Below are 25216 nucleotides of genomic sequence, written 5' to 3'. Positions count from 1 at the left end.
CCTCATATCGTCTTCTCACTCTTCGCTCTTCCACTCTCAGACTCTTCACTCTTTCACTTTCAGACTTTTCAGATGTTTTGAGAATCTCGACGAAGAGACGGATTTGGGAGACGGTTACTTTATCTCACTCAAGACACACCCTCCCCTATCAACTTCACGATGAAACGATGGAAATGTTATCAAACCTTTTCAAAGACTGCTCTTTCGCGCTCTCAGATTTATTATGAGTTGCATCATGCATCATTTCTCTTCCCCTCTGATACATTATATGATATGGTCAATTTGCTTTGCAATTGCACATGAGCAGAAGCTATACAACATACATTTTACCCAACAAGATTAAATGTGTAAAAAGATCTCAACTTCATTCACCTGACATTTCCTCCCAAACTTTATCAAGTCCTTCATTAACTTTCCACCTTTGACCTCTTAACCAATCATTCACTATCGATTCTTCATCTTCTTCATTCGAATCTAAAATATCAACTCTACCTTTCCCTTCCAAACACATTACAGCCCAACCAACTAACATCATACCAGGTGGTCTTTCCTCTAAACTTTTCAAAGCTTCTTCCACATTTTCCAAAGTTGATAAAACGACTCTTTGATCTTTACTTGAAGCTCTTTCAATAACCGCAATTGGTAAATATCTCGGATAAACTTTCCCATCTCTACCTTCTTCTGCCGAGGTCAAAACTTCAATTATAGAACGTATTCTAGCCACACCCATAAGTATTGCTAAAGTTCTTGATCTGACATAACCAGGAAGTTTAACACTTTTCCCTTGTCTTCCAACTCCTGTACACATTATAAAACTTTCAGAAACACCTCTTTGTGTGACAGGGATACCCATCATTAATGGTCCTGCCAAAGCTGATGATAAACCAGGTATGACGATACTTTCGAAACCATGTTCTCGAAGGAAAAGAACTTCTTCTCCCCCTCTACCATAAACGAATGGATCGCCTTGTTTTAATCGGACTACAATTTCGCCTTTCTGAGCAGCGGAAAGGGCTAGTTGCATCATTTCGTTTTGAGCTCCTTCGGCGTTTCCTGGGAATTTCTTAGCTATGTGGAGTGTTGTATGTGATGGGATGAGAGCGAGTATTTCAGAAGGAACCAATTTGTCTGATAATACCATTGTGGCATTACGAAGTATTTTATGTGCTGCCACCGTGAGAAGAGAAGGATGACCAGGTCCAGAACCGACTAGGTAGATCTGACCTTTCTTTGATGATTGGACATAGGGATGGATAGATGAATGAGAGGGGGATTCATGATGTGGTAAAGCACTGGATCGAGGTGTTCCAGACCATGTTTCTAAAGCATGATCCATCTCTTCTTCAGTCATACGAGCTAATGATTCGAAGGAATAGTATTCTGACATTTGATGAACCCAACGCATTCGTCGCAGTTGGGTATCTTCTTCTTTGGTTTCCGTGATTGATGTCGCTAACTGTCTTGAAGCGAGGTTGAGAAGAGATTTCGTATTGAGTTGAGGAACGGGATCATTTAAAGGTGTATGAATATCGTCTTCGGAAATCTTTTGTGTTCGAGTATGTGAAGATGACTTTGCTCGTTCTCGTAACCGCCCCACATTATCAACGGCTGCTCCGACTGCGGAAGGAAGTTTTGAAATGATTTCTCTTTTGATACGACCCGATAAACGACATCCCCGACCGTTGGTTGATACTGAGATTTGAAGATTACTGGGTTTGCCATCAACGCCTGGATATCGGTGAACGGAGGGGAATGTGTAAGTGGATAATGATGGATTGTCAGAGATGTTGATGGGGATATGTAAAGAGGTACAAGCTTTGAATATGATTTCAGCGGAGGTTTGTGATCGTTGAGACGATCCGATCAAAGTATCTGTCACACATACCAGGCCAATACGATTAAAAGATAAAAAGTCAATCCATGATTTCATATCTTCAAAATTGAGTTGTTGATACTGTATTTGTCGTGTTTCAGAACGATGTATGATTTCATCGTGTGCTCGGGACAGTTCTTGAGGAGAAACGACCAAAACAATAGCATCCGCTTCCAAAAGGTTATACACACGAGTCGAAGCTAGACGATTGGATCCTACCACCAGAGTGGGAAGTTTAGATGGATGAAAAGTGATAGGAAGGGCTGCACCGCCGATGGGGTGGGGGAATTTTGATGACTGGGCTATTCTTGATGTATGTGTTGAGTCTGATATAGGGTCAATGCTCGTCGACGAAGAAGACGAGTCATTCACCGATCCCGTATTTCCATTAACCTGCGCTCTTAATCTCTCTGACGATCTTGTAGATTTGGCACTCTTGCTCTCTGATCCCGTTACCTGAGATCCAGAAAGAGAATCAGTCGCGGCCCACTCGGCGTAAGCGATCTGAGAGGCATACTCTCGGCCTAGGGCGGAGCTGATGAATCGTCCGAGAACGATACAAGCGATGAAGGGTACGACGATCCAGATACTCGTATGTCAGCCTTGGAACGTGTTTCGACGAAGGAATAACTTACCCCTAATTAGGTCAACACATTGAGAATGAGAGAACGTATCAGTTGCGCTTGATTGTGAACGAGAAAGAGAGCTCACATTCGGAATGATCCAGTAGAGCACAAGCCGTTGCAATGTGTTGTGCCCCACAGAGCAGCCTCCGCAGAAATACTCTACAGGTCAGTTTTCATTGCAGATCAAGGCGGTGCAGAAGGGAAACTGGCCTTGGAGGAAATACAAAGCAGTTTTAGACAAAGTCATCAGGGAAGCGGCGAACCCGACCAATGGAGCATGTGCGTGGTAGTTGGGTCTCTTTTGATTTGTTTGGGTTCTCTGCGCTCGGGATGAAGTTTGACGAAGATAGACGTATTCTACATTAAGCATGGCTTCGATGAGGTTGATAAGGGCTAGACATGAGCTCATAGGCGGTGGTCGGAGTAGACGACTAGACCTTGAGCGTTGGTAAAACCGTCCTTCTCATCAAGAGCCTTCTGACCGTAGATGTAGTCAATCTTAGAGTCAGCTCTGCTGACGAAAGCATGGGATATGACCAACCATTGCATAAGGGACAGAGCTGCGATGTGAGCTTTCCTTTACAGTGGTGATGATTGACCAGCTCACTTGTATGGACCCCAGATCCATGACAAATCACCTCCAACCATACTCCTAGGTCGAAAGAAACAGTACGCCGCATCTTTATTGTCAGCTTTGAAGGGCACGCATGAAGAAAGATAGCTCACCCCAGCATACGATAACGGTGGAGAAGGCGAACCAGTAGGATAACCACGTGGGGGGAAGCTTGATCATGGGTCCTATACCGAAACTACCGGTGACCGTCGTACCTTGCATTTTGAGAAGTGAGACAGATGCCGGGTTTGTCAGCTAAAGGGGATAGAGAGGTGAGAGAAGGGAGAGGAGATTGAGTGAATAGAAGTAGTCTGTGATGGAGAGAGGTGGTGCGAGATTGAGTTTTTGTCATGCAGGTCACGTCAACGGAGAATTCCGAATATTCAAGTTTTCAGGGAAAATTGTGTTTCCCGTGCCTGTTGATCCGTGGGGCCTGGTGGACATGACCGAAAGGACCCGAGGGCCCGAGGGTGGTTTGGTTTTCCCTTGGGCGACACACCTTAGGCGTACTCCCTCCCCCCTTGGCACATGGCTACAAGTATCCTATAACCACTTTCCGACTTTTGCTCGTTGTCTTACAAGTCTCAAAGTGCTCATACTCTCGATATATACACATCTCACCTTATCAAGTCGGCTTTGATGCCTCTGCGTATCGACTGAATCCACTCAAGAGCGGCTTTGGTACTTTGATAGCGAATTACTTCGCCCTTCCCTCTAGCCGGATGCTACTTTAATACCAACATACCTGTTCGTGTGACCCCATTCTTCATCATCATGGCTCTCGAATCTGCATATCAGCCTCTGGCTACATCACCCAGTAACGAATCCAACTTGGATGAGCAAAAAGGCCGCCATCGAAGGTGAGTGGTTATCTTGCACTACTACGACGTCGTCGATCTGATGCAATAGATCCCGGATCGACATACCCTTCACTTCATTCATCTTATCCCGTCGTAAACTAGTTTTGGCTATCTTACTATCTCTGTCTCTGATATCTGCTGCTTTATTCTCCCTCCCAGCTCTGAAAACGCTTTACGGATCACCTATCGAACTCGTCCCCGCCGAAAACCCTTATTTCCAAACCGGTGGAATATGGGATCATAACGATGCCATTGCTGCTAAATTATATCGATGTGAAGCTCTTGGTCTTTTACGCAATACATCTCTTCCACTTGAATCGAATCTACGACCATCGGCGGAGGAAGAAGCTGCATTAACCGCCGAAGGATGTGGTACGAACGAGACAACTATAATCATCCTAGCTTCTTTATGGTTTGCGGAGGCTTACTCTGGTACTTCCAACACTGGAGAATCCATTTACGCTCAAAGTGTGATCAGTGCACTCAATGCGAACAATTACAGCTATGTTTTCACTTCTCTGGGATGGTATAACCCCGACATGAAGAAAACTGTGGAACTGTGGAATCAACATCGCTGGAATGTTCGGATGATTTTGGCTGATCCGGATCAAGTGAATGTGTGTTGGAATCCCGAACATAATTGTGTAAAAAGTGAAGCCAATCCAGAGGGAATCGAAGCATGGAGATTGATGTCATTTTGGTATTGGGACACGTGAGTTTATTGGTTTTCCCATCATCAGCAGGCGTCATAATCGTCCATTTATCTATCTTACCTGGATGCCTACCGTACATCAAACTGATGGTGCAGTATCGGAAATCCTCTAGGCCCCACATTCACCCTTTCACCTTTCGCAAAAACCCCAAACACACTCATGTCACTTTCAATCGAACCAACTTGTAAAAGACTACCTTACCTTCCATCAGCATACAGACCACATCCCCCTCAAGCATGGTTACTAGCTAAACAAGTGCATTATCTGGATAACACCACTGCTTTCTCTTGGACTCTCGAAGCTCTCACTGGTTTGCAGAAAGAGTTTGGTATCCACGTCAAAGGAGGAATGGTAGATGATGATGCGGAAACGTTGAAACGTGTCAAAGCTGCTAATATTGAGAATGTGGGGAGGTTGGGAAAGATTGAATTTTATGAAGAATTAGCTAAGAGCTCTGTGCTGATAGGTGTTGGAAGACCTAGGATCAGTCCTAGTCCTTGGGATGCTTTGTGTGTCGGTGTTCCCGTGAGTGATTACTATCCATGTAAAAGGACAAGCTGAGGGTTTAGTTCATAAATCCAATTTTGGAATGGGACGAGGAGGATCCAAAAGATCGAAGTAAATGGCACGCTCAGCAATGGCACATGACGGATCTGGATCCGTGAGTTTTCTCCTCTATCGTCCATCAGACATCTATTCACTACTATCTCAAAGACCAATCACAATCTGCCTTCCACTTGATCATCGCCCATCCTCACATGTCCATGGAAGCCAGTTGAGAACCTCATGGGTAGAGCAACTAACACTCAGTCCATACGTATACAACGTCCACGCACACGATATAGTCGGTCTCAGACGAGCAGTCCACGCAGCAATACATCATCCCATCGAATCGTTCATACCAGAAGTGATGACTTTCAAATGGGTTCGAAATCGAATGGGTGAGATTGTAGAAAGTGATTGGCGTACCAAGGCAAAGGGGATATTGGAAGAAAGGCTGAGAGTTGGTGAAGGGGCTTTGTTCGTCATGTGAGGGATGATTGGGGGGGCGATCAGGAATTGTTTTCACCATCTTTTCCTTTCAGTGGTGATGTCGCTAGGTAGCGGATAGAGTTAGCATTGATTTAGTCGACTCATTTGTCATCCATTGTTGTTTATTATATGCATTTGGGCTTTCATACGACTTACTGAGACATGTGCCAAGGGCTTATGGAAATTTCTACTCTACTCGAACACGAGCACAACTTGAACAGCTTGGCTGTACCGTGCCTGAACGGACAAAAGTCTGACGGAATTTCAACTGACTTCATTCACGTTTTTGAGTATACAACCCTGTCCAATATGCCCAAGTCAAGATAGATAACAAATCACAATATGCTAGGTCCATTCCGAAGACCTTATGTACCCTGGATCCGGATACATTGCCAAAAAAGACTCAACTCCAACTTTATCCAACCTTTCAACCTCAGCTCGACGTCAATTTTGAATCCTATTGAGACACCTACCGAGCCAAGCGGCGTCAACGAAGCATCCCATGGATCTGGCTCTCTCAGTATTACAAGTAATCACGTTACCTCCGACAATTCCGAAAATGTTTCTGATACAAGTGAGTCCAGCGACACTCTTATCCGGAACACTTCAGAGCAGGACGAGAATAATTTGGAATCGACCTACGAACCATCTTCCAGTTCGGAAAACTTCGAAAGGTCTTCAAATGAGCTAGGAGGGGTATGGACTTTCGAAGATCGTCAGAAAGAGTTACAGAGGAGAAATAGGAAGATTGAGCAGAAACGACGACAGAAGGTGAGTCAAGTTCTGAGCTATTACCTCCCCCTCCCCTCCCCTCTCCTCCCTTCCCCCTCCCCCTCTCTCCCCTGCTTCGTTTCTGACATCTCTCTCTCTCTCTATATATGTATGTATATATGTATATGTATATGGTGCGAGCTCAAACGTGGATGTATTGTCGAAAATGATCAGGAGGATAGCTGAAAAATAGGATTCTTTCGTTGATCATATGTACATAACCGTACGTGGTGGTGAGTTCTCAAGTCACTCATCTGACTCCATCTCAACGAAACCTTTCATCCCATGCATGTCGCATGTCACAAGGATGAGAACCATTTCCCGCCCTTCCCCTTACCCCCCCTGAGCTTCTTGAATATGTACATCAAGTTCATCTGCACTATCAATCTCTCAACATTTCCTTTTGTCAACTCTGCAGATGGGATGGAATGTCAGTATGAAGTAGTGACTGACTACCTCTCAGGTAAAGGCGGTAACGGTACTCCAGCATTTTCACCCACTTCTCGAGGTTCTGTCGGTCCACCATGTGGTGGAGATGGTGGTACTGGAGGTTCTGTCTATCTCGTCACTTCCCCTTCTCTCACTTCTCTCTCAAGTGTGTCAAAACGGATCGTAGGGAATAAAGGTGGTAATGGTGCTGGGGATCATAGGTCTGGAAGGAAAGGAGAAGATGTGTTTTTAAGAGTACCAATAGGGACTGTAATTAGGGAAAGATATTCTTCTTTCGGACGATTATCTTCTCCATCTTCCTCGGCCTCTTCTTCTTCCTCGTTTCCTTCCTCATCATCATCTCCGTCGTCTTCATCATCCTCTTTTGGATTACGTCCTCCACAGCAATCACCAAGCGTCAAGGAAAATCTATTAGGGAACAATACAGATAGATCATATAACGATTCAGGGAATAAACAAGATGATGATGGTGGGAGAATGGCTAAAGAAGAGTTGGAGAATGAAGAAGGAGAAGATGATCTACAAGAAAGAAGAAATGAAAGTGAAATCGATCGTCTTGCTAGATATCAACGTTTATTCGTTTCTCATCCTTCTTCCGAACCTAATATAGAAGATTATTCCGCCGCTTTACAAGTCCTAAGATCTCAACGTCGTCGTAGAAGAGAAGATCCAATAGAATTAGATATCATTCAACCTATTTCTTCTTCCCATCCTATCCTTCTCGCTAGAGGTGGAGTAGGAGGTCTTGGTAACCCTCATTTCCCTTCTGCATACGGACGATCTTCTCGATTAGCATCAAGAGGTGTTCAACCTCCTACTAAAACGTTAGAATTGGAATTGAAATTATTAGCGGATGTAGGTTTGGTAGGTTTACCAAATGCTGGTAAAAGTACATTATTAATTGGTTTGACGGGGAGAAAAGCGGAAGTGGCAGGATATGCTTTTACTACTTTGAACCCTCAAGTAGGTGTGGTACGTGTAAGTCATGAAGGTTGGAAACCTTTTCAAGGAATTGTGAGAGAGACAGAGGAGGAAAGGAAGGAAGCGATTGGTTTGAGGGAAAGAGGGGAATATATCCCTTTTCCTTCTGAGATTGATCGTACCGTTGCGTCGAAACAAACATCGAATGATCTTCGGAAAGATGTAGAAGACGAGGATGGAAGAGAAGCGGGTAAGGGTTGGGGAAATGAAGGGGGAATAGGGGAGAAATTAAGATTCACGATAGCTGATAATCCTGGTCTCATACCCCTCGCTTCTCAGAACGTAGGATTAGGTCATTCTTTCCTTCGTTCAATCGAAAGATCATTAGCATTGGCTTTCGTACTTGATATCTCAATACCTGAACCTCATAAAGCTTTACAAACATTGCGAGAAGAGTTGGATTCTTATTCACCTGGTTTGAGTAAGAAAGGAGTGGTGGTGGTTTTGAATAAAGCTGATGGAGTGGGGGAAGAAATTGGTAAAGAAAGATTAAAAGAGACGGAAGAATGGTTGAAAGATGAGGAATGGATGATGGAAGTGGTGGTGATGAGTGCTAAATATGCGTTAGGATTAGAGAGGTTGGTGGATATTTTAGGTAAAGCAGTAGAGGAGAGAAGAGAGGTTGAGAAGTGGGATAGGTAATGCAGTTGATACATGGTTCAAGTACAGGAAGCGATTTTGTGTTCTTTTCTTTTCAAATTATTCACCGTGAGAGGAAGGGTTTTGAGGAGATAGATGAGGTTATTCGTCTCGCAATCCTAACCGTTTCTTCTCCTCTGCTAATTCTCGTTCACGAGCCCGCATCTCCGCTTTGGCTAATGCGGAAGCTTGTTGCTTGGATGGGTGATGATATAATACTGTAAATCAGTATTGGCCATAACATATTGAGCATAAAATACACAAGTCCCGTCAATCGTTGGAGAGAGACTTAAGTCCTGATGGGGATTATAACATAGTACGAGATACAAAAGAGTAGGAAAGGATTGACGAATGGCCACATAAGTCATAAGAAAAAAAGAAGGAGCGAGTCAAGAAGTGAACATCAAGTCATAAGGTATTCACACACACACAGGTGATACGTGAAAAGCGAACAGAAGAAAAGTATGTAAAACTCACCAACTATATACCGTGATTGTAAATGGAACCCATTCAAATGAGTGATAGCTTCATGAGCATCATCAGGTGATTCAAATACGACATAAGCCGTTCCTTTAGTTTTCAAATCTGTATTATTCCCCAATCGTACTTGTCTTATCGGACCGTATTTCCCAAAGACTTCGTATATGTCTGAACCTGTCGTGTTGAAGTCGCTATTTGTCAGTTGTTTTTGTTTTGCTTTATCTCTCCTCTTGACTCCCCGAGACTCTGAATGATGTTCAATCCCCACTAAGTTTAACTCCTTCGAAGTCTTATATAGCTATAGATTGTGAGGGGTATGCTGAAGCCGTGGATATTGAAGGTCCTCATTATTCGCTCTCCGTCCGTCTCCATCTTTCAGACCAGCAGTCATCTGATGATATGTAGCTCGGAACCTCGTTTGTGAAGATGATTATGAGGACTGAGAATATCAGGTGGGAACATCGGGAGGTTAAGAGTGTGCGGAAGAAAGAAGGGTGCTCCTGACATAGAGTAATATTGAGAGAGACATACAGGTTTTTGATACTAGAACGTCAGCTCGATCCAGCATTGAATCTAGAAAGCTCACAAGAGACATCTTGAAGCTATTGGGTCATTTGGTCTTTGCATTGTGACTGTATGAAGAAAGATAGTCAAGTTGCTCAGAGTCGAACTCAGTGGTAAAATGGACCGGACCGGGAGAAATACGAAAGAATAAATAATAAAATATTCTTCCTCTCTCGAAATTTGAGGTTTGGCTTTGCATGCAAATGACATTCTGCTATCCTACAACAGAACTGTCAGACCGTCACAATGGCATCCATCATAACACTCCCCATCACCCTCTCCCCCGTTCCAGGCGGATGGTCCAAACCCACTCCACCTTCAACCCCTAAGCTAACCCCTGCTGTCCCTCGCGTTGTATACCCGGCAGGACCTTCCTTCGTCGCATCAGCTAGGAGACAACTCCTTCAAAGGTCTTTCGCAGAGGACGACGAACACGTTTTGAAAGTAAGGGCTGAAGCTGAAAAACTTGCAAAGGCTGGAGAAGGAGAAGATGAGTATCCTGGTTTGGGGTTGGAAGAGGAAAGTCAAGAGTTACTCGCTAGTGATCCGAAAGAATGGAAGAAGCAAGATCATTATGCTATTCTCGGTCTTGGACATTTGAGGTATAAAGCTACGGATGAGCATATTAAAGTTGCTCGTGAGTCATTCGATTTCTTCCCGTCTTCTTACTTCATGTTCATATCTTTATCGAAACGCTGTCATGAGTGCAGCCGTGGCTCATATAGATTGCGTTCCTGTAGAATTCTGTGGCGAGATAGTTTGGGTAAAAACTAGGACACAGAGACTGACATGCCACAGACAGACGCAAAGTCTTGCGTCATCATCCCGATAAGAAAGCCGGGGCAAGTGGAAGTAGTACCAATGACGACGCTTTTTTCAAATGTATTCAAAAAGGTCAGTTGTCTTCCCTTCAATGAATCTTTGTCGGGGAAACTCACGAATAGCTCATGAAACCCTCACGAACCCAGAACGAAGACGTCAATTCGACTCTGTGGATTGGACATTGACGATTCCGTACCTGATTTCCATCACATTCAGCGGGAGATTACTGTGCCATCGTCGGACCCATGGTTTGCCCGAGAAGCCAGGTTCAGCAAGATTCAACCCGTGCCCGAATTCGGCGGTCAGGACGCAAGTAAGAAAGAGGTGGAAGGGTTTTACGACTTTTGGTATAATTTCGATTCGTGGAGAAGTTTCGAATGGCATGATAAAGAGGTTAATGAAGGTAGTGATTCGTAAGTCTAACCCTTATATTCCTCATGATTGAGTAACAGTAAATGGGTGAAGGGACGATGCTGACTTGTAGACGTGACGATAAACGATTTACAGAGAAAAAGAATAAGACTGAACGTGCACGACGTAAGAAAGATGATAACACCCGTCTTCGCGAGTTGGTGGATGAAGTCTTAGCTCATGATCCTCGTATCAAACGTATCAAAGCTGAGGAGAAAGCCGCTCGAGATGCAAAGAAGAAAGGTGGTGCGGGAACTACGAATGGAAAACCTTTGACGGCGGCTGAAAAGGCTGCAGCTGCGAAGAAGATCAAAGAAGAGGAGGAGGCGAAGAAAGAGAAAGAAAAGAAATCTTCAGAAGCTAGTAAAGCCGATCGAGAAGCGGCCAAAAAGGCTAAAGAAGCAGCTAGGAAGAATTTGAAGAAATGGAAGAAATCTATAGCTGGAGTGATCACATCTAGCAATTATTTCTTACCCGATGGAACTGCACCACCCGCGTCTACGGTTGAAAAACAGTTAGGCGAGTTGGATATGTTGTGCGAGTTGTTGGAACCTGAGGAAGTGAAGGGATTGAAGGAGGAAGTGGAAAAGGCTGGCAAGGATGGTGCGAAGGATGTATTGGTGAACAGTGTAAAAGCTCTGGGGGACAAAGGAGAAGGCAAGTTCACTGAGTTTGCATGAGAGATTATTGGGTGCTAGAGGCTGTTAGCTGTTAGCTGCTAGTTGGATTCTGAAATGTACATATGCATGGCATATTTGTTGCATGTTGCATGAAGGAAGAAAGTTCGGACACGACCGGTAGCGAGCCCGGTATCGAGATCCGTCATACAAGGTTTGTCACTCAAACTTTAAATATCGTCCTCTTTCCTTCAAATGACTTTTTCTTTGTCCACATCTCTCGAATCACGTATCTTAACAATACATACAAAATCATCAGCTGTGATCCTCCTCATCTCCATCTCAACGATTGACGGTATTCGAGCCACTCCACCATGCCAGCATTAACCTTTCTTATCGGTACGGGTATCAGAGCCGGGATAGGGATTATCAAATCTGGCGTCCAAGCTCATAAGGATTTCAACAACCCCGATGGACCTCAAGTAAGGTATGATAAAAAGGGTAGGGTCAAAGAGCCTGGTGCGGTATATGGGTTGTTCATGAAAGCTGAGCACAAACTGTCGAATAAGGGGAAAGGGAAAGAGGAAGGACAAACAGATGATGAACCTGTTGCTTCGGTGAGTCTCGAGCTTCCTCATGTCAAGCCCAACTCCATGGCCCCATGGCTACTCTATGACATTGATTCCCTCTCTCGAGATACAAGTAGCTTGTAGCTTGTCATATCTGATTACAACTCTTCCACGGAGATACATTGCTGATAATATAAGGGAAGCACACAATCCATCCCTACTTCCGACAACAATGTCACTCCCGGACCCCAACCTCGATTCAATAAATCCGACTCCCTGAGGGACGATTACGGTTCTCAATCCAACGCTGTAGAAACCAATCGAGACCTCACACCTCAGCCTGTAAGTGTGATTATTCTTCTTCATTCATTCAATAATTAACAAGAAGGGCGAAGCACCACCTTCATACGGCGAAGTCATGTATCTACCACCTTCCAACCCTCCCCCCAATCCCCGCTCCAGCTCTGCAATGGCAATGCCAAAGGAAAAGTCTCGTACCCTTCAACCTAATGCAACCAATGCGAGTGAAGGAAGCACATCCATTCGACCTCCTAACAATCGTAGAGGATCAAGCTCCGATTCAGACTCTGGTAATTCTTCAGAAGAGATGAGGAACGATCCTATGGCCAGAGGTTTGAGTAAACATGATTATCGTCGTTTACGTAGGGATTTGAAGATGCAGAGGAAGATGATGGGAAGAGATGAGAGAAGAGCGAATAAGAGGGAGATAAAAGCTAGAAGAGCTCAGATGAAGGCTGATAGAGCTTTTGGACGAGCGCAAGGGTTGTGATTTTGAGAATAGATTGATATCTGTCCCAATCACCGAGAGAAGTGACTGAGAATGTAGCCTCTTTTCAATTAGAATCGTAGAAATGTTTTGTTGGGTGATAAGTAGATCGTATCCGAAAGACCTGTATGATTATAGAAGGAATGCAATCGATGTTATACACGAGTACAATACAATAGCACCACATAGATCGGAAAACAAGAATCTGATGACGATGATGACGCCACCTTGCCACCTTTACAACATCTACATCACAAACTTCACTTTTTTTTCTACTTCACTCTTGATCTCAGCATTCCATACCTTAGTTTACTTCTCATTCATATCTTGATCACATGTCCTAACCCCACTCAAACGTTCTATTTCCCCCACCATGCCCTCTAATTCGAAACCAGACCGTTTACCTTCTTCCCCTTCCCCCTCTCTCCCTCATCTACAACCATCAAACTCCTCTCTCTCCTCACACGTGTCCATATCCTCTCGAACACCTCGTCGTCCTCATACCCTTCGTAATCCTAGTATACGAAAAACCTCTACTCCACACATTTCTCTCGTGTTTGCTCAAGCTGCTCCAACAGCTCCTCTCCCCAACCGACGCGTGGCCTCTGGAGCGGAACAATCTCTCTCAAAACAACTAGATGGTGATCTAGGTGGGAGAACAATTGGATTGAGAAGTAGAACAGGTAGTAATGCTACTCTTACCACTGTCAGAACTGGGAGAAAGAGTCGAAGTCCGACGCCTAGTGTGATGGAAGTATCAGAGTTAGATATGGAAGCTGGACCTTCGAGAGGTCGAACAAGATTGGATGATAGGAGTCTCGCTTCTCTGTTTGTGGCCCCTGGTGGAGAGGAAATTGCCGCTCCTCTGCTAGAAGTACCATTAGAGAATGGGCTCAATCACACAACATCGGTTACACCTTCTAAAAATGGAGACACTTCGATGACGGCCACAACAGACGATGGGAGGAAAGAAGGAGTGGAAAGAAAGTTAAATCCTAAACATTCAACATCGTGGATGAGGTGGAATTCTCCTGGACCGACATTTCCCAAGAGTAAAGATAAAGGGAAGGGAAAGGAGAAGGAGAAGGAAGATGACTTGTCTGTCACACAACCTACCATAAACCCTTCGCTATCGATATCGGGCCAAGACGCAAATGGTGTCGGTGTCAGAGAAGATAATGCCGAACCCCGTACACAACAGGAGTTATCGACCAGTGAAAATACACGACAAGGGGACGCGGTTCCCCCAAAGATTACGGGAGAGACACAGGTTGTAAACGTTGATGCGGGGAGTGAACCGCCAAAGGGTTGGTGGGGATGGGGAGGAGGCAAAGGTCGAGAAGTGGTCTCTTCGTCAATTTATACTCCATTATCCTCGACACTTCCCTCAATATCAAAGTCCAACGGTGTTGTCGACCAGGTCAAGGACTCTTTATCCGATCCACACTCAGGCCCGCCTGCACCGACCGAAGAACACGTGTCGGCTGCACCTTCTCTTCCTGTCCCGGCCACTGCATCTCCTGTCACAGTCGTCCAGTCTGACATGCCAGTCGCCTCCGATGCAAATGTCAAGCCAGGGGGGTGGGGGACGTATCTTGGTCTGAACAGAGGAACGATCAAACAATCCGAGAATGTCATTCAATCATCGCCAATCCCAGACTCACATATCATCTCCGTTGCCAATCCTCCTCAGGCCGTATCCGACTCAAACCCTGCTCCTGTTTTCCCTCGGACGCCTCTCGAGACCGCCGAATCGACCTCCTCTGTAAATAATCGACCCAAAGAACAACCGCAACCGAATGAAAGCCAAGCTGGTTCTACTGAACCCCGCACAGGCTGGGGTACATACTTGTACTCTTTCGTCGTACCCCAGACCAAGCCATCGTCGACTCTTGCAAACACGTCAGCCAGACCTGTAGAACCCACCGATCCAGCAGCTGATCAGAAGCCTATCCCTGCCCCAGGAACGATATCAACGTCGACAATTGCTCCAGAAACATCAGAAAGCCTTGACGTGCCGCCTTCTACCCAGCAGGACGCCAACACGATTCCGACACACCCAGAACCCTCCGCTCGCAAACCCACGTCACCCACGTCGTCAACGGGATGGTTGACCTACCTCGCATTTCGATCGACTCAAGGTAAAATCACAGCGTCTTCAGGAGACGCACCCAAGAGTGAAGGTGTAGACGAGGTCATGGACTTCTCCTCTGACCCAAACTTCCCATCTGCCGAACCGTCACAATCTGCCGAACTCATCAAACCCCCTGTCGAACCTACCAAACCCATAGATTCGCTCAAAGGAAAGACGGTGCAGATTAAACAATCCCAGAATCTCGAAATTCACAAAAAGCGACTATCAAACGGATCCGTGGCTAGCAGTCTCACCCCCATTGCACCATCTCCTCAAAGACGTTCGCTCGACATGGATCGTACACCTAGTAGTGGTAAAACCAACAATTCGTCACTTCCTCCACCTCCTCAAGCACCGACTATCCAGCCTAACATGGTTATACCGACTTTCAAAACCACCTTCGATCGCCCTCCCAGATGTTTCCCTCCTTTACCACCGCCCAACGAATCTGAAGGAGCAGGTATCACGGCTACCACTGCTGGGTTAGCCTGGCGTGCTTTGGGAGCTATGGGTAATTATGTGTACACTCCGAGGGAAACACCTAAAGCTGTTCCTGTATCTTCCGAGCTGGACAAGGAGACGCGAGGTAGAAAACAGGGGAGGTATGTTGGAGGTGATCTGCCAAGGAGAATGGGTTTGGATGGCGGGGATTTGGATGGGGGTTGGAAGAATGTGAAGAGAGTGGTGGTGGTTGGTGTGCACGGTTGGTTCCCTGCCAAGATGCTAAACTCGTAAGTTAGCACGGATGAGGTCGGCGTTTGGCTAATATGAAGGGTTATCGGAGAACCTACGGGTACTTCGACGAAGTTTGCAAACATGATGGGTCAGGCTGTGAAGCAATTCTTTGATGAGAGAGGTGTCACAGATTTACGACTTACGCTTATTCCTCTGGAAGGAGAAGGGACTATTGATAATCGAGTAGACAAGTGAGTTTCTATTACTTCTGTCAATAGTATGAGTTTCCATTGTGTGTGTTGCTCAGCACGGGGAATTGTGAGATTTCTCCAACGACATTATTATATACGACAGGAAGATATCATGGTTGTGTCGCTGAAATCACTGGAGAAGACTGACAGAAAGACTATACAAAGCATATCTCTCCAACCCAGCATGGATCAACGATCTTCGTCGAGCCGATGCTATCTTCTTCGCCGCCCATTCTCAAGGATGTATAGTTACCACCCATCTCATATCACGTATGATAGCTCAAGGTCATATTCGAACACCTCTCAATAACGAAGCTGTATCACGATGTGAATGGGCCTTTGGACCAGTTGGTCTTTTACCTCCCGAAGAACCAAAGTTCAGATCAAGAACGGGCAGAGGAAGAGCTACTGTATCAGGTGCGGAAGGAGGTCATCAAAAAGTTGCTTTGTTGAGCATGTGTGGAGTTCATCTAGGACCAATGTATTCGATCTCGACAAGTAGCGTCATACAACCGTATTTGCAATGGTTCGAGAATGCCGCTGCGAGGGAATTGTTCGAATTTCAGGATACGACAAGTGCTGTCAGTCAGGCTTATCAAAGAGCTTTATCGATGATTCTTGAAAATGGGACGAGGGTAGTCTTACTGGCTTCGTTGAATGATCAAGTTGTGAGTTTCGCAATTCTCATAATCCCCCACATGTATGTCTCCTTTTCGCTACAGTGGGACTACCGCAAAACCTACCCTGTTCACTTTCCATTCCGTACCATGTCAAGATGTCAGACGACGACTGAATCGCTCTGTGCGGATTCTGAACAAGTCGAACTGATGTTTTAGGTTCCGATCTATGGCGCCTCTTTCAGTTGCGCTACACACCCATTACTTCTTCGCGCACTATTCGTGGACGGTGCGAGTTACTCTGCTGAGGATTTCATGACCAATTTATTGTGTTTCACGTTTATGTTACGCAACGCTGGTATTGACGATCAACGGCTTATCGAACATCTCAGCGAGGCTACCGCGGGGTCATTGACGGGTCAGTGGGCAGTCTCAATCCTCAATATCATCTACCTCTTTGTTCAACTCCTAACATTTCTCCTTTTTCCAAGATCTCTCTATTCCTTACTCCAATGAATATGATCTCCCCAATGTGTGGCCACCATCCCCGTACATCTACTCGGAGCTGTGGCTCTGACTCGAATGACTTGAAGGATCCCTCGCGACTGGAAGTTACAGATATGGAAGATACTAACATCCAGGCGTCGGACACAGCAGTCCATATGAAGAACTAGCTAGTTATGCTCTCGCAGTCGAATATCTCCTTCTGGCAGGTCCAGCTCCTAATCTACCGCCATTACAAGTAGAACCGTTTTCAGCCCGAGACGCTCGAAACGACTTTGAACTTCCGTGGATCATGCGAGCTTTGGTAGATGCTCCAGAAATAATCGATTTGTTTCCTGGTGAGCTGAAAGATTTGAAGGAAGGGGTGGTTAGTTGGAAACCGCATACCAAAGCGTTGAGGGAGATTAAGCGGCGAGTAAGTACTCGTACTTTAGTATTATTCTCCCTCCCCTCTCAAACACGCACACACACACAATTTTCTATTATGAACCACTCGTCTCGCTCATGCTTGAAAGCTGGGGGTGCAAGAGGGAATACATCGAGATTAGTGAGACTGATTTACAGCTCGAACCTATGGCAGGAAGAAGATCTAAATTATCCACGACCTTACATGAATCACCTTCCTCTACCAGTCTAGTTTCTACTGGTAAGCCAACCGAACTAGGTGTCAGTCCAGGTGGCGCAGGTATAGGAGTGGGACATAAAAGTTCAGGTAAGCGCCAAAGTCGTCTTTGAGGTAGATGCCTTGTACGTGTAAACAAAAAACTCATAGCTTATGTTATAGGTTTGGGATTGAGGAGGGATTGGTAATTACGCAATATCATGTTTTGGTTCTTGTTTGTTGTACTTTAAACATCTTTATGAAATCACGTAGCATTGTCATGATCAGTCCATCTTATGCCTATTCTACGTTACATATTGCGGTAGGTTGCAACGTGAGTCTCATCGATATGTGTATGATTGAATTGAATGAATCACTTTGCATTCTTCCCCTCAAAAAATATTTTTCGTTGATATTTCCATTTTAAAACCTTAGTAAATTACTAAGGAACTAAGTCATGAGAGCATCATCCACTTTGATACCATCATGAATACCAGCACCCATGAGTCTACCTCCATCGACGGTGATGACTGTATGGTTCATGTAACCTCCTCCTGGTGAAGATAATAGAAGTACAGGAGCAGCCATTTCGATCATTTTACCAGGTCGACCTGATGGTTAGCTCCAGTCTTACAGCTTCACCAGTCTACCACTCTCTCACTACCTCGATACGACCTTTTGAAACTTCCACACTGTTGTATTGCCCATAGGGAATCTTCTCATATATATCCCCTCTCGAATCTCCGATCTCTTGCTAAGACCTGCTATGTCTTGAATTTTAAGGGGATTATGCTGAAGTGGGATGGATTGACGGATGTTTGAAAGGTGGGATTTGATGATTGAAAAACTCACCAGCAGTGGAACGTTTGGCAGCTTTGACAGCTGGTCCTGCTAAATCTTTATATTCGTGACCTCCCGCAGAAACTGCAGTCATTTCAGAAGGGAAAATACCAGGACAAATAGTATTGACACGAATCTTGAAACTGAATTCATCAGTCATATCCCCTTCACTCTCCCATCGTATTTCTTCATACACGTCGAATCTTTTGTCTACCGATTCCATGCTTTTTCCTCAGTCTCGAATAATATGCTATACAGAAATGATGGAATGAGTGAATTTAGGCTAGTGAAGATCTAGAGGCGAATGGATAGTAGAAAGAACTTACGGATGTAAACGACCAGCGAGAAGTTTACCAAGATGAATAGCAGCTGCTTTGCTAGTACCGTACGTTACACTTCCCATGGAACTTGTGAAATTAGCATTGATTTCATTACTTTCTCATTTTGATAGAAAAGAGATCAAGCTAGGTTGGACAGACAAGGTAAAGGGATTCAATATAGGATGGATAGACAAGGTAAGGGATTCAATAGGGATCAGATATGAGAGTTTGTAATAGAGAGCATAGATGAGAAACTGTATGAGAGAACGAGAGGAACGATATGAAGAGAGAAGGAAAGATTTACCGTTGATTAGCTAATCCAGCAAGAGAAGATATTACTACAACACCTGGGTTAGTAGCCTTGCGAAGTTGTGGAACAAGAGCGGCTGTCATAAAGTAAACTCCGTTGATATTGACTGTTCATATCAGCTGTCACATCCTAATCTTTCCCACTTGCTCCATCTTTGGACCAGGATGTTGCACCACATTCTTCATATTTCTTGAAGTTGTGCCACTTCCACTCGACTGATCAACGAAAGAATAAGATGGAATTGTGAAATAAAACAAAACTTACTCGAATTGGTATAATTGAAATCATCACTTTCATCAGCTTCCTTCTCCACCATTCCTGTATTTTCATACTCGATGACTCACTCTTCCACACCATCCCATAAAAGTTTCTCGACCTGATCCGCTTTCCCATCAGTCTCACTCGACCATAACAATGAGAACACTTACGATCATTATGATCAGTACATTGAACTCTCCAAGCACGTCCTACACCAGCGCAATTGACCAAAGTATCAATCTTTCCCCGTTAGTCATTTTATCATTCAGCAGACGACAAACCTACAGTCTCTACATCTTTCAAAGCGGCGGCGATTTTACCACAACCTTCTTTCGTAGATACATCACCTTGAATGCTTTTGATCAGTCTTGATCCCTTATCTCAAATCTGACAAACTTTATTCTTACCACAACCCGGAGTTTGCGGAGAGAGCGGAAAGACTAGATAAGGATTGATACGTATAGAAGGGAAGAGGTGTTATGAGAGAAGAAACACTCACGCTATAGCTTTCCCACCAAGACCAGCATCTACGTTAATCTCCTCTGCGGATTTCTTCAAAACGTCTTCACGACGACCGGTGATGTATACCGTAGCGCCATTGGTGACGAATCCTTGAGCGATAGCAAAAGATTAGCTCACCTTCTTAAAGACCGCATCGACCCTGTAGTACTCCATTTGCATATCAAAGGTATTTGTAAGTGTACGAGTTTGAATGACAGACCATGAAGATGGGAATAGAAAAGAGATGGTGGTGTGAAGAGTAAGACTTAAGTACAAACCCTTGCCAAGACCCGTCCCACCGCCGGTGACGACCACCGTTTGGCCCACCACCGAGAACATATCTCCAATTTTGAAAGAAGCAGACATTGTGTTTCCCAGTTTTCAATATGAATGTCAAGAAATTGTCAAGGATGTCCGAGAAGAAATACAAGAATCGAAAGTGAAAAGATGCAGAAAAGATATATGGGTGAATGATCGGCTCGATAGCAGCTCGAGCCGAAGTGATCCCGGTGCCGGACGACCGGACAAAGATTTATCTATCCGTCTATCCAACTTTTGCGATCAAGTACTAGTAACGTTAGTGGTGTTTCCTGTCAATTACGGCGGAGATCATGATATAATCATGGTGTTTTCAAACGTTCAAGGGGAATATCACATGCATCATGACAAAGACTACCCAATCATCTACTAGTGTGTCTGTTTCTGCGATCAAAACATAATTGCGAGGAAGGCGTTTCCAACACTCAATCGCAAATACGTCGAAAGGACCTAACATTGGGATGATGTCCGCAATCACCTTTTCAAAAGCCGAGAATCCTCATCACTCGTACCTTTGCAGAAAGGATCGCGAGCAATCCTATAACTCTGACTAATATGTCTCCTCTGGCATTCGAATACCATCGTTCATCCCTGCGTTCTACACGCATCAGCGCCGTACTTCACTCACGAAAGAGGGACGAAAATTGGGAATACTACTGACCATGTTTCTACCACCATCGACAGAGATGACGGCATTGTCCATGAACCCTCCTGCTTGACTAGCAAGGAGCAAAGCAGGTCCCACTATTTCATGTCTCTGTCCAGCACGAGCTATTCTTGTCAACCTTTTCCTACCAATCCCCCGGACACAAAAAGGTTACTGACCGAGTGGTGATCGAAGGGCTGCTTTGCCCGCTGGGATCTTTAGGTATCGTTCTCCTTTTGCATTTATTTCACTGGTGATTTCCGATGGAAAGACACCAGGGAGGATTGTATTGACTCGTATTTTCAATCTATCATCAGTCATGCGCACATCGTCGGAAATAAGTAACTAACGGTGAGAGCCGACCAGCGAGCATGGTGGCTAGATGTATAGCTGGTTATTAATTGGGGAATATATCCGCGATATTTAGGAGCTGATTACTTACCGGCAGCCTTGCCGTCAGCTGGAGTCTCAGATAGTCAATGATACATACCTTGGAAACTCCGTAGGTCAAGGTGGATACTGGGCTGCATGTCAGCTGAAGCGTATTCAAGAATCACTCATATGGAGCGTAGGTCATATGAGGGACTCACCGCTGATTGGCAATAGCAGCTACTGAACCGATTATTACCACACTCTTAATGTCGCTCTTCTTGAGGAGAGGTACAAAGGCAGCTGTCAAGAAATAAGGACCTGCTACGTTTCCTTCCTTCTCAGTTCTCGCTCTTCTTCAATAACCGTAGTCGACTGACCAGCCATGGTAGTTGCCCAATCTTCGCTTTCTTCGTTAGTCGACATACACCAGACAAAAATAATGTAGCTCACTCTTCTACGCCTTCCCAAACGAGACGTTCGACCTGTTCCGCTGTTCGTAAGTTGAACAGACCACTCACAAGTCATACTAGTCCTGGGAATTGGAATGATAACCGCCCCGGATTATCGGGATGACGCGTTTGAGATTTACTGTCAAGTCCTGATGTACGCTGGACTTACGATCATTATGTCCTTCAACGGTGGTAATGGGGTTCTTCCATGGGACTTGTATAGCAGCGTTGTTGATCAGAGTGTCTACCTGTCCATCAATTTCATATCGATTGACTTGTAGAGACACAGGACTGACGTGGGTCTCTTTGGAACCGATGATATCGACGATAGCTTTGGCACCGGCTTTGGTGGAAATGTCCCCTTTCACCCTGTATATCAGCTCACTTGACCTGTGCTATGTGATCTACGATCTTTCTGGCCTCCCATTTCGAAAAAAGGCGTCAGGTACCAAAGAACAAATAGCCAGGAAGACGAGCCACCGTCGGAATGCCCTGACAGTAGACACGAGTGAGTTGACGAAGAGGTAGAGGTAGGGTGCTACGACGGAAGGGACCAAGGAGTCTTGGAGCTACAGCGGCTATTGTGAGACCTATTCAGAGCTGCCTCAGCAGTCTCATGTGAATCAGGAAGATGGAGAGGTGGAAGTGGACAATGTTCGGACTCACGGTATCACACATCCTCCAGACTTGCCGAATTCCTGATTGATCTCTTCAGCAGCCTTGCTCAAAACCTCTTCTCGCCTCCCTACGATATACACCTTCGCACCATTGACAACGAATCCCTCAGTCATCATCCTCCCTAAACCGGTTCCTCCACCAGTGACGACAATGACCTGATTATCAGTGACATGTTTTTCGCAACCTCTTCAACGATCAGCTCACATTGCCCTTTACGGAATACAAATCTCCCGCTTGGAGCGATTGAGTGGGAATAGGAACAAGCACCGACATATTGTTATCTATGGTTCAGATTTCGATATCTGTCAGATAGTGTTTTAGTGCTGTGAGTTATGAGTGCTTTGATGAAAAGAAGAGAGCATGCATGTGTAATGAAGATGAGTTGGTTCTATCATTCCGACATTTCGACTGGAATCCAATTGCCCGATATGGCCGATCCCTAAATTTGCTCCCGAGGTTCTACTCGTACAAGATCCTATAGAAAGTGGCATCATGGCATTTACGCATCGTGACAAGTCAGATACTAAGTTTGCAACTGGTAAACTGCTCAGAGATCAGAGGAACTCTACGCCTACTCCCACACCTAGACCTCGAGACAAACGCTCGTTCTTTCTTCCTACAAGTGGCAGTGTAAAGTTGAGTTCTATCCGTATAGGATCAAGTCTACACTCAGCCCTTACCTCTTTCTTTGACTGATATACTCACCGATACATCAATCCTAAACCCACACTGAGATTAGGACTTCGATACAATCTGCCCATATTTTCTGAAAATGACCGATCTATCCCACGTCAGCTCATGGCCGGAGAAGAAGCCAAGACCTACTGGTATCGTAACCAACCACCTTGCCGATATTCAAGAATGAGTGCAGTTTCAATGGCCAATGTTCTTTCTTTGGTATAGGAGCAAAAACAGAGAGTCCTAAACCCCAAGCAAGATCACCACCGAGGGAATCCGGTCCATCTCGTCTTCCTAATCCACCAACTTTCCAGCCTCGTACGGAATTTGGGCCTCCAAGATAAGTCCGGTCGGGTAGATAGGTGACGGGTGGATGACCATCCGCGGAGGATGTTCGAGAGTATAAAGGTAAGAGAAGGGTGGTAAGTGAGGAGACAGAGTAATGCTACGAATCAACAAAGATTCTAAATCAGGTTCAACACTCACAATGTTCGACCCCGTGTGGAGTGCACGGGAGAGTTGTGATTGAGTGGTTGATTTGAAGAAGTGTGCAAATTGCGATGAACCAGGCAGCCCAGAATATTCCTACTCGTCAGTCAGAGTAATCTCCAGTAGAGAAAAGTCCTACATGACTGAATTTGAGCAGACGACCACTGGTACCCGTCCATGGATCATCCCTGGTATCTGAAGTCCAGGTATGTATCAAGCTACTCTTGGTTGACGGATGAGCCAGCTCGCGTATTCTATTTCGTCAGCTTCCATTTGCTTGTTGGAAACAACTCACGAGACAGAAGCAGTCGGGGAAAGATGGGTAATATCCCGTTGTATATATTCGTATGTCAGATCATGTCTGCCCCAAGGAGCGATAGCCTGTTGAGTCAGAGAGCTATCCTCAGATCAGATTGAGGTAGCTCACGCTGAGGTTCGCCCTACCCCCTCCTGCTGCTTCCCGATGCGAGGCAAATGCTGTATTATCCCTATCCAGGGAGAATGCTGACAGGGCAAATGACAACAATGGAGAAGCTAGTATAGGCGAGTTGAACATGACCTGTCTCTCAGTTACATTCCTCTTTGATTGGATGAATGCCGCACTTGATAAGACGACTTGGTCTTTGTACCTATAGAAGCATTGGCTTCTAATGACTCTGCACCTCCGAAGGCATTTCGTATTCTAGCTGTCACAGTCTTCACCATTAGCTGTTTTCCTAATCAACATGCCGGCAGCTCACTCCTCCTCCTTCCCCACCACCAACTTCCGTACCAGCTTTGAAGAACAATCTACTCCTCTCTTTCAAAGCGAGCACCAATTCCACTTCATCCTCTTCTCCTCCGCGTTTCGGCTCCAAACGTACACCAGATTGATCAACGTCAAATATCCCTATCTTATCTAGATGATGCATCAGAGCTCGGGTAGTGAGCAACACTTCGTGAAGTGTTCCTGGAGGGGGAGGGGCGGGGTAAAGCCACTTTGGCATCCATGGATGGTGAGAGGGTGATATGAAAGGTGAGAGAAGAGAGTTGAGATATGAGGTTCGTGTTGACGATGGTTGAGGGGAGAGTCGGATGGAAGAAAGACGTAGAGGTCGATGCATGTTTCCTGTCACCTAACCGTCAGCTGACTTTGTAGTGGAGGGAGGAGTGACGAACAACATCAGAAACACGTCTTTGAGCAGCTTCGTATTCCCCTCGAAGCTTTCGTTGGAATTCTTCTTCTTGCTGTTGTTGAGTTCTCTCTGGATCTGGGGCTATATATCAACATCGGTCCTTGTCAATTTTCACTCCTTATTAGCCGATGGTTTGTATGTTCATGAACCTTGACTGATACTTTGCCTCGTAGTCTTCCTGTCTTGAATCGACCACGGCGACCAGAAAAAGAAGTTATGGACAGAAACCCACGTTCATCATGAGGCAAAGCAGCTCGGAATATCGAACTTGAACTAGGAATATCCAGTACCGGCTGAGAAGGATAAACCCTCTCCTTTTCATTCACTCTAGGTGAACTAGGTACCTTCTCGTCAGCTCAGCAGAGTGGTAAAAAGCGGTAAAGGCGGACATACCTCCGGAGAAACCTCTACGTCCACTTCTACCAACTCCACTTGCGGAGGTCGATCTTCAGCATTTGGGTCCATCTGATTGTCTCAAATTCCTCTGCAGTCTTTTTTATTTAGCCTCCTCAACGTCCTTACCGAGTCTTACGACCCGAGCCTAGCCTCTGGACGCTGAGTTTTGAAGAAATACGGACGGAAGGTCAAAGAG

At 45.2% G+C, this 25216-nt stretch overlaps 9 protein-coding genes across 9 annotated transcripts; 5 read left to right on the top strand and 4 right to left on the bottom strand.

The window, feature by feature from the left end:
* Positions 1-364: 364 nt before the first annotated feature.
* TREMEDRAFT_27514 (uncharacterized protein) lies at positions 365-2164 on the bottom strand (the record flags this gene model as incomplete). The annotated part of the gene is made up of 1 exon (XM_007002299.1): positions 365-2164. A coding segment is annotated over one exon (1800 nt), but the record flags the coding sequence as incomplete, so codon positions are not given.
* A 1550-nt stretch (positions 2165-3714) lies between these two features.
* Positions 3715-5718, top strand: TREMEDRAFT_42765 (uncharacterized protein; the record flags this gene model as incomplete). The annotated part of the gene is made up of 5 exons (XM_007002486.1): positions 3715-3972; positions 4022-4684; positions 4781-5210; positions 5255-5346; positions 5496-5718. Exons 1-5 carry the CDS (start codon positions 3887-3889, stop codon positions 5716-5718), a joined length of 1494 nt encoding a protein of 497 aa, XP_007002548.1. The 5' UTR covers positions 3715-3886.
* Positions 5719-7655: 1937 nt separating this feature from the next.
* On the top strand, positions 7656-8378 carry TREMEDRAFT_23678 (uncharacterized protein; the record flags this gene model as incomplete). Its single annotated transcript, XM_007002203.1, has 2 exons — positions 7656-7929; positions 8131-8378. Coding segments are annotated over 2 exons (522 nt in total), but the record flags the coding sequence as incomplete, so codon positions are not given.
* A 282-nt stretch (positions 8379-8660) lies between these two features.
* TREMEDRAFT_60269 (uncharacterized protein) lies at positions 8661-9665 on the bottom strand (the record flags this gene model as incomplete). The annotated part of the gene is made up of 4 exons (XM_007002703.1): positions 8661-8776; positions 9036-9229; positions 9570-9581; positions 9625-9665. 4 exons carry the CDS (start codon positions 9663-9665, stop codon positions 8661-8663), a joined length of 363 nt encoding a protein of 120 aa, XP_007002765.1.
* A 183-nt stretch (positions 9666-9848) lies between these two features.
* On the top strand, positions 9849-11515 carry TREMEDRAFT_60268 (uncharacterized protein; the record flags this gene model as incomplete). Its single annotated transcript, XM_007002702.1, has 5 exons — positions 9849-10239; positions 10401-10496; positions 10547-10593; positions 10641-10837; positions 10909-11515. The coding sequence occupies 5 exons, from the start codon at positions 9849-9851 to the stop codon at positions 11513-11515; spliced, it is 1338 nt and encodes a 445-aa protein (XP_007002764.1).
* Positions 11516-11826: 311 nt separating this feature from the next.
* Positions 11827-12811, top strand: TREMEDRAFT_60267 (uncharacterized protein; the record flags this gene model as incomplete). The annotated part of the gene is made up of 3 exons (XM_007002701.1): positions 11827-12069; positions 12220-12363; positions 12410-12811. 3 exons carry the CDS (start codon positions 11827-11829, stop codon positions 12809-12811), a joined length of 789 nt encoding a protein of 262 aa, XP_007002763.1.
* A 370-nt stretch (positions 12812-13181) lies between these two features.
* Positions 13182-17799, top strand: TREMEDRAFT_60266 (uncharacterized protein; the record flags this gene model as incomplete). Its single annotated transcript, XM_007002700.1, has 7 exons — positions 13182-15673; positions 15716-15868; positions 16023-16536; positions 16705-16903; positions 17127-17404; positions 17554-17701; positions 17774-17799. The coding sequence occupies 7 exons, from the start codon at positions 13182-13184 to the stop codon at positions 17797-17799; spliced, it is 3810 nt and encodes a 1269-aa protein (XP_007002762.1).
* Positions 17800-17958: 159 nt separating this feature from the next.
* TREMEDRAFT_42761 (uncharacterized protein) lies at positions 17959-20238 on the bottom strand. Its single transcript, XM_007002485.1, has 10 exons — positions 20098-20238; positions 19818-19941; positions 19604-19673; positions 19489-19558; positions 19405-19444; positions 19325-19350; positions 19055-19166; positions 18757-18837; positions 18443-18573; positions 17959-18201 (listed from the first exon to the last, which is right to left on the bottom strand). Exons 1-10 carry the CDS (start codon positions 20183-20185, stop codon positions 18041-18043), a joined length of 903 nt encoding a protein of 300 aa, XP_007002547.1. The 5' UTR covers positions 20186-20238; the 3' UTR covers positions 17959-18040.
* A 2390-nt stretch (positions 20239-22628) lies between these two features.
* On the bottom strand, positions 22629-25171 carry TREMEDRAFT_71135 (uncharacterized protein). Its single transcript, XM_007003015.1, has 12 exons — positions 25018-25171; positions 24857-24968; positions 24608-24705; positions 24190-24564; positions 24053-24145; positions 23877-24008; positions 23745-23830; positions 23589-23703; positions 23447-23545; positions 23108-23405; positions 22988-23063; positions 22629-22945 (listed from the first exon to the last, which is right to left on the bottom strand). The coding sequence occupies exons 1-12, from the start codon at positions 25087-25089 to the stop codon at positions 22837-22839; spliced, it is 1665 nt and encodes a 554-aa protein (XP_007003077.1). The 5' UTR covers positions 25090-25171; the 3' UTR covers positions 22629-22836.
* Between the last annotated feature and the right edge of the window lie 45 nt (positions 25172-25216).

The sequence above is a fragment of the Tremella mesenterica genome (genome assembly GCF_000271645.1).
Source record: "Tremella mesenterica DSM 1558 unplaced genomic scaffold TREMEscaffold_2, whole genome shotgun sequence".
Classification (NCBI taxonomy): domain Eukaryota; kingdom Fungi; phylum Basidiomycota; class Tremellomycetes; order Tremellales; family Tremellaceae; genus Tremella; species Tremella mesenterica.
This window is presented reverse-complemented; position numbering and strand designations above follow the sequence as displayed.